The sequence below is a fragment of the Pelobates fuscus genome, chromosome 3, assembly GCF_036172605.1.
Source record: "Pelobates fuscus isolate aPelFus1 chromosome 3, aPelFus1.pri, whole genome shotgun sequence".
NCBI lineage: Eukaryota > Metazoa > Chordata > Amphibia > Anura > Pelobatidae > Pelobates > Pelobates fuscus.
Window position 1 is genome coordinate 45,604,255 of NC_086319.1, and position 14,051 is coordinate 45,618,305.

Sequence of the window (14,051 nt, forward strand, 5' to 3'; positions counted from 1 at the left end):
CACTCTTACTTCTACGGGTTAAACTGTTCTCTCAGTGACTCCCTATTCACTAAGCTGGCTTGGAAAAGGTGGGTTTCTTTCCAAGACAGTTTTATAAATGTAGAGTCAATGATTGGATGAGAGTGTGAGCAGACTGCTCTTAGCCAATCAGTGGCGCCCCTGCCCGGCGGCACTCTGCTCTTTATGAATCTGAAAATTCTAAACCGGATGCCACCTCTGAGGTAACTTTGGGGTTACACCGTTCGAGAATGGTTTAACCCCTTGCGGTAGGAGTGGCTCTGGGGGTGTCCTGGTACCATAAGAACTTAATTTAGATTAAGTTGTTTTGGTGTCTGGAGTGTCCCTTTAAACTTGAAATTCCCTTTTAATTCACTTCTAATTCTCACTTTGGTGAATAACTCTGTTGGTAGTGAATTGAAAAATCCAACTGCAAAATCTAGGCAGACACATGCAAACTGTGAGTGATGGCAACCTAAGAAGGATACATTAAGCCATTGGGGGGTTTCAATTTACTGTTTGTTTTATCCCCCTCAATACAGCTTTCTTTCTTGGTAGAACAGACTACCTATTGCCCTAGTATCCCAGCACAGTTCCCAGCTTTCTCCCAGCTTTCTCAGCCTGAACAGACCGGAAGCAGCAGTTCATTCACATTGGGACACAAACCGGAACGTGTGATTACCCGGAACGCAAAAATCAGTTTACTCTGTTGCTAGGGGGGGCCGCTTTCGGTGCACTTAGTGGGCGTCCTTACGTCACGTGCTGGTAGAGTTTCCTGGCAGCATGGCTGAGACAGAACAGCCTGAGCGACCGGCAGCCAAGAAAAAGAACCCAAACAAACAGCAGCCAGGTCAGCAGCAACGGCCCCTGGCCCTGGATATTAATGGGCTTATCCCCTGCAAGGAAATTGGGGGGGGAAATCCACGCATCCCCACAATGCTTCCCCCATGGTTATTACATAGAGCTCTCTATGGGAGGGATCCAGAAACATGTCTGGGGAATGGACTACTTATAATGGGAACCAGGGGAGTGTGATGGAATCATTGGTTTAGTTCTAGAACGTTGACCCAGAATTAGAATGGATACATGGCACTCCACGTGTCCTTTCAAGCTCTTGGTATATGTAGGTAACTAACTTAGAGGCATTCAGTTATAATACTGTATTTAATTGTGGTGTTTAACCCCTTAAGGACCAAACTTCTGGAATAAAAGGGAATCATGACATGTCACACATGTCATGTGTTCTTAAGGGGTTAAAGGACCACTCTAGTGCCAGGAAAGCATACTCGTTTTCCTGGCACTAGAGTGCCCTGAGGGTGCCCCCACCCTCAGGGACCCCCTCCCGCCCGGCTCTGGAAAGGGGAAAAGGGTTAAAACGTACCTTTTTCCAGCGCTGGGCGAAGAGCTCTCCGCCTCCGTTCCTCCCCGTCGGCTGAATGCGCACGCGCGGCAAGAGCTGCGCGCGCATTCAGCCGGTCGCATAGGAAAGCATTCATAATGCTTTCCTATGGACGCTTGCGTGCTCTCACTGTGATTTTCACAGTGAGAATCACGCAAGCGCCTCTAGCGGCTGTCAGTGAGACAGCCACTAGAGGAAAAAGGGGAAGGCTTAACTAATTGATAAACATAGCAGTTTCTCTGAAACTGCTATGTTTATAAAAAAATTAGTTAACCCTAGCTGGACCTGGCACCCATACCACTTCATTAAGCTGAAGTGGTCTGGGTGCCTAGAGTGGTCCTTTAAGCTGTTTGGGCTATATTCACACACAATAGTGATTGTGGGTCTCAGGGGCATTTTTTTTTTTAATAATCACATCACCGGATATGCACAGTCTTTTATTTTTAAGGAACACGGCCAAATGAAGCTATGGGTCAAACGAATATTGACCCATCTTTATCGAGTCTGTTTATATAATAAAAGAAACCTGGCACAGTTGAGAAAGTAGAGCAGTTAATTGGCACGTTCTGTGACTTCCGTTAGTGATTGTTTCATTTATAGAACATTACCCAGCTGTAGTTCTGTATAAGTAAGTTAGTTTCAATACTTGACATGTTATCATGGACTTGCTTTATAGAGTATGTCTTGTACTACTTGATAAGTAGCATGTGTTTTTTTTTTATTTATTTTTTTTATATCAGCTAGTACCATTTTTTTTTTTTTTTTTATAGTGCTGTGATTCTGTTAATGGCTCATACATTTAGATTTGTCTGCGCATACATTGCATTTCTGAATTTCTATGCACTTATTGAACCTGCAGGGTATTGTGTATGCATCTAATGTCTAGATCATTGTGTATGTGCTATTTATACCTAGACCTGGCTTCCCCAAACTCAGGCCCTCCAGATTTTGCTGAACTACAACTCCCATAATTCTATTAAATGGGCTGAGGATCATGGGAGTGGTAGTTCAGCAACATCTGCAGACCAGAGTTTAGGGAAGCCTGGCCTAGACAAATGGACTAAAGTAACATGCACTACCTATCATAATAAACAAACGGTGTTATCTAAAGTGACATTTAAGTTTTTTTTCTTTCTGTTACTTGATAGTGGATGAATCAGAACTTCTTGCTGTCCCTGATGGCTGGAAAGAGGAGCCCTTCACCAAGGATGATAACCCTCGAGGATTGCTGGAGGAGAGCAGTTTTGCAACCTTATTCCCAAAGTACCGGGAAGCTTACCTGAAAGAATGCTGGCCTCTGGTGCAAAAAGCTCTAAGTGCAAGCGTGAGTATCACCATCATTTTATATTGTTCTGTTTAAGACAGAAAAGTATAAAATTATGTGCTGTTTTATATTCTTATGAATTAAAAGTAATTTTTTCTATTGCTTACAAAAATGTTAATAGTCTATTAAAATCCTTACAATGTATTCTATACTGAACACCACAGAGGGAAGCTGTATCTTGTATAGTGTATCACAATGTTTACTAAACTAGTGTCCCAAATAATCTAATCTTTTACTCTTGGTATTCATTCCTCTTTGTTTTAAAATATCTCTTAAGATTGTTTTTAGTATGACTGCATTGATTGTGTGATAAGTAAACTGTATTCACATTTACAAAGCAATGCACTCACCCCAAAAATAAAGCTTTACTACAAAATTAAGATTTTGAGGGTGACCCGGCATGATGTTGTTTTTAATGCATATTTAAAAAAAAAAAAAAAAAACCCAATACTATTATAAGTGGTTGTCATATATTTGATCTGCTTTAAGAGCTTGTGTGTGTGCACCAAACAGCTAAAAGTGGTCCTGGTGCAGTGACCCTGCCCCTGACATCTTGCTTTTCAAAACTTTCTTTCAAGGTAATGAACTTTGATTTGGAATGTGCACCTGCCAATTGACTTTCAGTCAGACTGCCATGATGTTTCTCTTCATAGCTGGGGTGCTTGATACAAGATACGTTCCATATACCAGAATGAGGGGCTCCTGGTTGGAGTGTCTGCTTCTGAAGATGGAGTTAGCTGGCTGTAGCTGAAGGCAGCCTTTACGACTTTGCTAAATATTTGAAAGAATATCTATTTTACTTAATTGTTTTTGCATTATATAATCCATTAAAAATGAGGTCCACTTTGACCATATTGTGTCCCTTTACATTTGCTTTGTGGAACAGGCGAGTCTTGTACAGCTATTTGCAGATATCATTATATTGAGTCTGAAAATACTATATACTTTTATTCCATTTTCTGAGCATCTAGATTTTAGTCCATAGTGAACCTGATATCCACAAGTTCGCTGAATGATGGGTTCATATTCATGATATTCCATATGTACATGATACTGGGAAACAAAATCTTTTGAATTTTGGTCATGACATGTAACTTCATGCACAATTGGTCTACACTGGCGTATGTATTTTAACCATATATGCTCATTTTAAGATGTTTATAAACTGTGACATTGGGTAGATGGTTTTTGAAGATTTGCTGTATATATGTGCTTTCCTTAATTTCTCAAATTACTAATTTTATGCTTAGCCAACTAATATTTCTCATTTTCAGTTTGTAAAAGCTGAATTGGATTTGATTGAAGGAAGCATGACTGTCACAACAACCAAGAAGACGTTTGATCCCTATGTTATTGTACGAGCTAGAGACCTCATAAAGCTGCTAGCCAGAAGTGTCCCATTTGAGCAGGTATGTGACCTCGCAACATTTGTAAGTAGAGATAATAGTAATGTAAACAAATCATAACCTTAGTAAAATAATATTGCACCAAATGATGTAATATATGCCAAAAAATCTTTATCCTTTCACTATAAAGTACATATTTAGAGAAAGCAGGAAATAGAGTAGAGTAATAATTTGGAACTGGGGTAACTATAAAGGTAGAGCCTCTGATGTTTAACTACAACTCCCGTGATCCTTTGCAAGCCAGCCTAAGTATCATAGAAGCTGTAGTTCTAAAACAAACATTTACATCCTTTTCTGATTTAAAGAATGGAAAATTGGGTACAGGGAAGACCAGAGGGCCAGTCTTCAAAAAATCAGTGAGGAAGGCCGTGTTAGTGATCTGATGGTTATCTCCAATATGCAGGCCATATTTAAAGGAACACTCTGGGCATTGTATCAACTCCATAAGAACATGTATTTGATGCTTGTTCTCAAGTGACGTGCCTGTCTGAGGCTCTCTTAGGCCTCCTGATTTTAGCCCCTGATAAAAGCAAAGGAGAGAGGTTGAATTTAACATTCGTTAACAGTTTAACCCCTAGAGGTTGTTATGGTGCCCCAAGGGTCTACACCAGTTAATATAAATTCATGGAGAAATTATTTTAGGGAGTAATGTAATTTTTACCCCATATGTTATTAAAAATGTTTATATTTGCATAATTACAATATGTAAGGAAGTGCAGCTTTGGTTAGTATTTCGCTGAGTAGTTGTGGTCTAAGGAGTTAACATTTTTTTTCTGGGAAGTGAAGGAGTAGCAGCACTATTTGAAGCTATAATTCAGCTTTAGCAATTTCACCACAAAAGCTATTTCAACCACGGTATAGTTTGCACCAAGAGACTTCTTGTGCTCACCCATTCATGAACTTGTCATGAGTAAGATTCACTTGATACCTACAGTCTAGGCTTAGAGGAATATTTTTCATGGGTAAGGATTATTCTTCACAAAATTAGATTAATATTGTGGAAATTCTAATATGGAATATTTTCTGTTTTTGGTTTAATTTCTCACAGGCAGTGAGAATTCTCCAGGATGATATGGCTTGTGACATTATCAAAATAGGTTCATTAGTTCGAAACAGAGAGAGATTCATTAAGAGGAGGCAAAGAATTCTGGGACCAAAGGGATCGACTTTAAAAGTATGTATTGATACACACATCAGCTTGTCTCTAAGATTTACTTAATTTGACATCTGAACTTTAAATTTCCAAATTGTTCTCTTAACCATTTTCTGTTTGTACCTTCTGCCTTTTCAATCTTTTTACTTCTACTCTGTTCCCATTCAAACACATATTTATAATATCACAATTCCAAAACTTTCCTCTATATTTTTGGACATTTGGTATAATCTCACACTGATAAGATAAGCAAGGCGCTACATATCATTGCAATTCATTATCCTGTTACACTCCTGATCTCTAAGGTTTTCAGGTAGTCTGTGTACCCGTGCCTTCATACATTCCTCAACATGTAACTTCATCCAGGACCCATTGCATTCTGTTTATTACCTAATATTCCATCTAAAATTAACAACTGATTTCCTTATGGCTAAATACAAAGGCTGTTCTTATTGTTCCTTTATTTGCTGCATTTAGCAGAGTTGACACCACAACCTTCTTCAACAAATTAACCATTGTCTCGGCTTCCATTTTCAGCTTGGCACCCTTCTGTCTTGGGTTCTACCTTTTTGTTGCCATCTTAGTGTCTCGTGTACTAATTAATCCAGAGTTGGGATACTTTGCATCTCTCTTCTGGTCCTCTTCTTTCTGTGGACCCTTTTTTTATGGTAACACAGACTTTATGCTCAGCTACCATCGTACCAAACTGCACTCTACCCAGGGACTTCTCTTGTCAACTTTAATCAACTAACACAATCCTGTCATTTCTTCATCACATTGTACAAAAACCCACGCACTCCTTATTCATTTCCCACCTTCATTACTGCAACATATAATCTATCAAATATAACCTCCATTCTGAATTCAGAGACTGTAATTCTTTCTTTGCTCTGGAAAACACTTGTATATTGAAATCACCTTCATGGCCTCACACATTGCATCACATTACTCTCATATTCCCCCATTATTTTCAAGCACTGCAAAAATAAAATAAACAGAACTCCAAAGTTCCAGTTAGACATCAATACTAAAGGTACCTCAACCTAAGGCGGGAAAAAAAACAAACCGTGAGCACAGTAAGATTATGTCTGTTTTTAATTCTTTATTTTTGGTGCATAGAATGAAAAATACAAACAATCTGGCAATGCCCCAACAGCTGTTGCCAGCAGATGGTTTAACATAGATCAGTGTTAGTTAGGCATGAGTAGCAATGCACATTTTGTTTTTTAAAGTAGCGTAAAAAATTAGATTTTTAGTACAGGCTATACAAAGGAACGTCCAGTATGTATTTCTGTATGCTTCACCAGGGGGCAGCAGAGCGCTAGGTTTTCTGAATCTGCCTCTCATGCTAGCTCATAGTTGCTCTCTATGGGGAACCACAGAAGGAGAGTCAGCTGCAGTATGCACACAGCGTTTGTGAAAGGTAAGGTGCTGCAAACACAGGGTATGCAGTAGTCTACAACTACTTTGGGCATATATGAATAGCTACCGCTTGATCATCCCTGCCTCTGTGTTGAGTCGGTCAGTGTCCTTGCTGTGTTCCGGTCCCTTGCCAGGGAGGTGTTTAGTCTCTTGTATCTGCTAGTGGCAGCCTCAAGTATATGAAGGAGGGAGCTTGTGACACGTCAGGGTTAGAGTCCTGATTGAGTTCCCTCAGATCTGCCGGTGACCATGGTGAGACGTTGACTCAGGTAGTGCAGGCGTGTGCCTGCCTTGCATTCTGATAGTTTCCTCAGTGTGTCTGTGTGACGCTTATTCTGCCGCTGGTGATGGATGCGGCGGCCATTTTGTTTTTGTCATGCGGTCCCAAGTTGCTCGGTTTGTCGCTCGGGCTTCATAGGTGGTCGCTGCTTCCCCGGTGGGGTCTGGGATAACCCCCCCGGCCCACAGGGGGCGGTGAACAGGGCCCTCGCTAAGTGTGTGGGAGGTCCCGCCGGACTGAGCACGGGAGACCGGCCGCATCTCCCGCCAGAGCCTCACGACAGGCCGCAATCCCAGCCATCATCCTCGCCAGCAGGACGGGGGTCAGTATTCACTCTTAAAGTTGTGCTCGGTCCCCCCTCGCTTTCTTGTAGTAGTTGTGCAGTTATTCAGGAGCTATAAGATTGTTTTGAGCTGGATATTGGGGATTCATTGAGGAGCCGAGGTGCCCCACGTCCAGCCAGCTCAGTGGTCAGGCCCCGCCCCCCTGTTTTTTTTTTTTTTTTTATCATTTTATTTCTTCCTGTATTTTCCTTTGTCCCATTTTAGGCACTGGAACTTCTAACAAGCTGTTACATTATGGTCCAAGGAAACACGGTATCTGCCATAGGGCCATTCAGTGGTTTAAAAGAGGTAAGGGAAGCACATTTACTTTGTCGTGTGTTTTCTTTAGTAAATGGCAGCATTGATGAACTAGTGGATGTTGTCTTAGGGACATTGTTTCCCAGTTCTCTTCTAAGGACACAGGTTAAAAAAAAGCATAATTTTATAAAGAAAGACAGTAGCTTGTGTAATTTTAACTATTTGTATTGTGTGCCACTCTTACCTTAGTATTTGTGCTATGAAAAATAAAAAGTAAAGGTTTTCTAATAATTGTAATTTTTGTACACAACAAATTAAAATCACTGTTTAGTAGCTAACCCCTCATGAAAACTTCAATGCAATTAATTATGCATTTTTCCATTGGGAATATATATATATATATATATATATATATATATATATATATATATATATATATATATATATATATATATATATATATATATATATATATATATTTGCAGTTCTCTTGTCTGCTGCCTTTGCCAGCCTTCCCCTTCTAACCCAGCCCAGACTTTCTGAGGCTGTCCAATCACAAACTTCACATTCAGGCAATTTCTGCGTCTTGAATTCAGTGCAAATAAGCTAACCAAAACAGGAAGTAACAGTACATGTTGTCTGCTTGAAAAGTCTGGGGGATGTAATCAGTATAATTTATAAAAGTGTCAATTTCTATTGAAATCTGCATTATTTTCAAAATGAAAACGAGAGGAGACACTCTTCACACAAGAAGCTTTTCAGCAATATTAAGTGCTTTAGGGATCTGGAGTGTCCCTTTAAGAAATACGTCAGGCAGTAAAACTGCAACCACACATATGGATACATAATGCAAATACTACTGTTTTCATCATGACAGATTGATAGCTTTCTGGTAAAAAAAAATCATTTGTATTGTGTTGGAATACAACTGAAGTTGCAATGCAATTAAGATCTCATAAAACAAAGTAGTGACTACTTTAATATATACAAAATGTGACAAATCATAGCTTTGCCTCATCTACTGCTTACCGTATCTTCCCATTTTTAATCAGCTGTGTCTCGATATTTTACATAACCTTTTTTATTTTAATAGTAATAAAACATATTTGCAATGTGTGCCACAAAGTGAAAAAGACTGGGGAACTTTTTTAGGGGCATGCTGGTTTTTTCCCTCCCTCTCTCCCACTATACTTATTTATTCTATCGGAGAGCTCATTCCTTTAAAGGCATTTGGGTAGATTGTAAACAATTCATTGCAGATAAGTCAGAATGAGCTTTTAAATATCAGAACTGTCTTGTGTTAAAATGTGTATGGTTTTTATATTGCTTCAGGTTAGAAAAGTAGTGCTGGACACAATGAAGAATATTCATCCAATATATAATATCAAGGTAAGAATTACCATCACAATACATTTTATTTCTTATTTTTGAATGTATTCAAAGACAAAATTGCCAACATCTTTATGTTTATGGAGGAAGATGTGCTGAATGTTACCTATGTGCTTTACGGTTTATTTATTTTCAAGTAAGGGGTATGTTGAAAGAAGAGATTCTCATCTACAATAGCAAATTAAAAGTGGATTGATATTTAGTGATTAGTTTAAATGTTGTTGCTCATAAATTGAGCCAAAGGTATATAAGACTGTGAACAAATAAAAACTGTGAGATGTACTATTTTGTGGGATACATAATCATTCACTAAAGCGCAAGTTATTGAGAATTGATCATTCTGCTGTTTTGTATTAAATGACCACTATAGGCACCCAGACCACTTCAGCTTAATGAAGTGGTCTGGGTGCCTGGTCCCTCTAGGATTAACCCATTTTTCTATAAACATAGTTTATATAGCTATGTTTATATTAGGGTTAATCCAGCCTCTAGTGGCTGTCTCATTGACAGCCGCTAGAGGCGCTTGCGTGCTTCTCACTGTGAAAATCAGTGAGAAGACGCCAACGTCCATAGGAAAGCATTGTAAATGCTTTCCTATGAGACTGGCTGAATGCGCGAGTGGCTCTTGCCGAGCATGCGCATTCAGCCGAAGAGGAGGCGGATAGGAGGAGGAGAGCTCGCCGCCTGGCGCTGGAGAAAGAGGACAATTTAACCCCTTCCTCACCCTAGAGCCCGGCGGGAGGGGGACCCTGAGGGTGGGGGCACCCTCAGGGCACTATAGTGCCATGAAAACTAGTGTTTTCCTGGCACTATAGTGGTCCTTTAAGATTTTACATTTGCTTTGAATTCCCAACAATTCACACCAGTGAATAACGCTGAAAGACACACTGACTGACACCAAATAGGGAACTTTTTATTGTAAGAGGCACACACACAAAGAAATTGCAGAAAGCATTTAAAGGCATTGTTGGTTGCACATAATATTTTGGTGATCGATTGCAGTTGTCTTGTTTTTTGGTTAGAGTTGCTTAGGCTCTCATTTATTGAGGATAAAGTAACCAATTTCTATTTTGTAAAATATAATTGTGGAATTTAGTTGAAAATTTTTGATCAAAAATAATTTAATTAAAATGTTGGCAAATATTACTTTTGTTTTATACATTGCAGGCGTTAATGATTAAGCGAGAGCTGGCCAAAGACCCTGAACTAAGATCAAAAAGCTGGGAAAGGTTTCTCCCGAAATTTAAACACAAGAATGTTAGCAAGAGGAAAGAACCGAAAAACAAAAATATCAAGAAAGAATATACACCATTCCCACCTCCTCAGCCGGAAAGTCAGGTAAAACCACTTACTGTCTTCAAACACCTAGCTCCATACATGTAATGTCCCTCAAATAGCTACCTGTTGGTGTTGGCACACACTTCAGATATTCATGTGGACATTTTAAAAAAATATATCAGTATATTACTTGGCACTCCATATGAATTTATTTTCTAAATAAGGAATTGTGGATAACTGATAAGGTACTTGCAAATTTTAGGTCACCAATTGCTGAGCTGTAAAATTAGTGAAATTGAAAAAATATTTCCAATACATTTATTTTGGCATAAAATGTATACATTCTCTGTGAATTCTCCAATGTTTCCATCTCGATTGGATCATACGTTTCAATACATATCTACATTAGTATCTTTGCCCACATTGAACTTTTATTCTCTTTCCAATGTTTGCACAGAATTCTACCAGTCTTGTGTATGGATGATTTGTATACCCCATATATATAACACAATGACTGGCTTTAGCCAAACTCTTTTTTTAAATATGAAGTGTTCTTAATGGATGCATCTTGCATGATATTGTATCATTAGATGTATGAAATATATAACAACGCTTTTAATCTAAAATGTGAGATTTATTAACTTTATTTAATGTTAGATAGATATTGCAAAGTTTCTTTTCTTTGCTATTATTATTCTTGATCTTGGTTGCTAAATATATTCCTTTATTTGCATCTGTGTGTTTGTTTACTAGATTGATAAAGAACTGGCGAGTGGGGAGTTCTTCCTGAAGGAGAGCCAGAAGAGGCGTAAGAAACTAGAAGAAATTAAGGTGATTTTCATTATTCTCATTAAGTGTCTCTGTTTTGAGTTCTTTTTATCTTTTCTTTAATATTATTTCCTCTTTTTTTGCTTTTCTGAAATCAGGTAAAACAGGCTGAAGCAGTCTCAAAGAGACAAGAAGAAAGAAACAAGGCTTTTATCCCACCTAAGGAGAAACCCATGGCCAAGCCAAAGAAAGGTAAAGAAAGTAGTTATAGTTATGTTGGTTTTATGGTTTTGTTTCTGAATGTTTTATGGGTTTGTTCTTGATGATTATTCCAGAAGCATTTTATGCAATTATCGTATAGTTCTTGTACAATGCTTTGGGGAGTAGCAGTGGGTTTTATCTGTTTATTTTATTGTAATTCTTTGGTTTTAGAGTATATGTGAGAATATCAGGAAGAGATCTTGCACAGTGACTTGTGCAATATTTGCAGATTTCACATAACTCTCAGTGAAAGAGCTATATAGTTATCATCCACATGTGCGCTGTCACTTAGCGCCCTTGCATATTTCGTGAAGACCCCTGGATGTGACATGTGAGCTTGATATGTAGCAGCTGAAGAAGTAGATAAAGAGGTTTTACATCGCCTCTCCTTTTCTCCACAGTTTGTCTACTGGTTCACTTAAATGCATTTAAAAAGTGGGTTAAATGCAAGTGGAATATAGGTTGAGAAGAATTTAGACCGCTAAATACTGTGCCTAAAGATATTATTCACCTCTTTCACGGTGGCTGCAGCAGATCATATTTGTAGTTTTCCCTATTCAGGTACTTTCTGTATATAAACGCAAATAATGCTTTATTTACATTTTGTTGTTCGTTAAAAATTAGTGACCTAAGAAAATGGAGCGTGTTTACACCTTTCTTGATCCTTCTATGTTTACAGCTTCTACATCTAACAAAATTGATGTGAATGCCATTAAGGAGAAAGTAAAGAAGGCAAAGGACAAGAAGCTCGGTGCTCTTCCAGAAGAGGAGGTAAAGCAGAAACTGGCCATAGCTGGGAAGAAAAAGAAGAAATAACATGGCTTTACACTCTTCATAAACTTGTTTGAATCATGAGGCTTCAACATCGGAGATATTTGGCATTTCCTTTTTGTGAAGATTCTATTCATTCCTTGTAAGAAGTTGTGCAGTGAGAAATGCCTGACCCACTCTTCATTTTATACAGGCCATATCCTTTATTACCCAACTATTTATTTCAAATGCCTTTTGTAAACCCCAGAAAACAAGTGAATTCTTTAGTACAAGTGGTCAGAAATAACGTTGTCTCAAAATCAATCCCATGGGGTTTATTGACAAAAAAAAATAAAGATTAGAAATGCTACATTTTAGCTGAGCTGGAGATTTTTTTTTTTTCCAGTTTGGCTATGTTGGAGTAAAATGTGCAGTTTCCTTGTGAATGATTCATACTTTACAGTTTATTGAATATATATCACAGTGTTCCTTCATTGACACGTCATATTCCTACAGTCGTTCATGCTCATGCAATAATTTTCCTTGTAATTACATTACGCTGTAATAAGTTTGATTGTTGGTTTTGTTTCCTTTTTTTTTTTTTTTTTTTTTTAAATAAAATTTCTGTAAAATGTTTGGCATTTCTCTGAATGCGGTAAATAACCGAGCTATCGTTCCTCAAAAGTGTTAAGAAAACTTGCATTGCTTTAGAACAGCTGATGTTCAAGATTTAGGAATTACACATTTATCAGATTTTTCAGAAAGTCCCATTAAGTTTCTAAACATACTTGCCAAGAGAGAGCTCAGGTTCACGACTGCTGCTTAATCCCAATTTAGCTTATCATAATGCTGTCATCCATGTTGGTGCCCCGAATGAGTAGTGTGGCAGAACTCCAATACTTAACCAGAGTAGCTCTGCCAAAGCCTCTCTCCTTTTCCCGCAGAGTGTTCAGTGATGTGTAGCAGCCCACCCAAACATTAGTCCAGTCGAAACTTGATGAAGGGTGAAAACAGGAATACTTTATTAGGTTCCAATGCACATATTTATACACAGACCCTGGCAGGCGGTCGTTAACTAGAACAATGTAGATCCCACCCAGGTGACTCTGTGCCTGGGGAACAACTAGACCAAGTACTGCAAATCTTAACTCCAGACAACAGCCTTAACAGAATATCCACAAAAACATACTTTTAAGCATCTGTAAACGCCACATATAAGGTGTCCCAGAGAGCCCTAACTCGTAAAATAGTACCCTTCTACCATGCACGATGTTGAAATGCCACCCAGTTAAATATTTGATTTGCTGCTTTTGGGTTCCAAGCCGATATCCTGCACCGATAGGCGACTGGGTGGCAATAGCCATAGTAGAACGATTCAGTCCTTTCTGCATGCTTCATTCTCCCAGCCTTTCCTGCATCGTATTTAGAAAGACTACAGTCTCTCCAAACACTTTGATTCCATGCTGGATGAAACATGTTGGATAACTGGAGAAGTGACTGACTTTTGTCATCTGAGTGGGCAATAAAGATGTTTCTGGTGAGCTGGGACTTGTGCGTTTGTGCTTGGTGAGGTTGCTCTTTCCCAATCTCTGATCTTTTGTCAAATGAGTTAAAAATAGGTGCATCTGTGTGTTTGTGTCACGTGCAGTGCTTCTATATAGAAACATCAATGTGCTGCTTAAATTTGTGCACTTGCAGCTTGAGTGATCATGAGGGATAGTATAACCTTGTGCTTTTTAAATATAATTTCGTAAGTGAAAATTCTTACCAGAAAACTGGCAGCAACTAGTGCTGTTGGGAATTTGCTGTGTGTAGCAGGTATAGGAAGGTTTATAAATTAAGGATTCTCTGATTTGGTTGAGGGTTGGTAAAAGTTTTACCCAGTTGCCACAAAGTTTGGATATAACAGAATCCTTCAAGGGTTACTGTAGGCACCATAACCACTTTAGTAATTTGAAGTTGTAATGGTGCTTGGAGTGTTGCACATAGAGATAAAATGCACTTTGCTTCTGGGGTGTAACTCCACATCTGGCAGTGCCATTA

At 38.6% G+C, this 14,051-nt stretch overlaps 1 protein-coding gene across 1 annotated transcript; it reads left to right on the forward strand.

The window, feature by feature from the left end:
• Positions 1–731: 731 nt before the first annotated feature.
• Positions 732–12,602, forward strand: KRR1 (KRR1 small subunit processome component homolog). Its single transcript, XM_063445124.1, has 10 exons — positions 732–847; positions 2,545–2,720; positions 3,995–4,129; positions 5,175–5,300; positions 7,530–7,613; positions 8,895–8,951; positions 10,119–10,289; positions 10,983–11,060; positions 11,156–11,249; positions 11,938–12,602. Exons 1-10 carry the CDS (start codon positions 781–783, stop codon positions 12,072–12,074), a joined length of 1,125 nt encoding a protein of 374 aa, XP_063301194.1. The 5' UTR covers positions 732–780; the 3' UTR covers positions 12,075–12,602.
• The last annotated feature ends 1,449 nt before the right edge of the window (positions 12,603–14,051 follow it).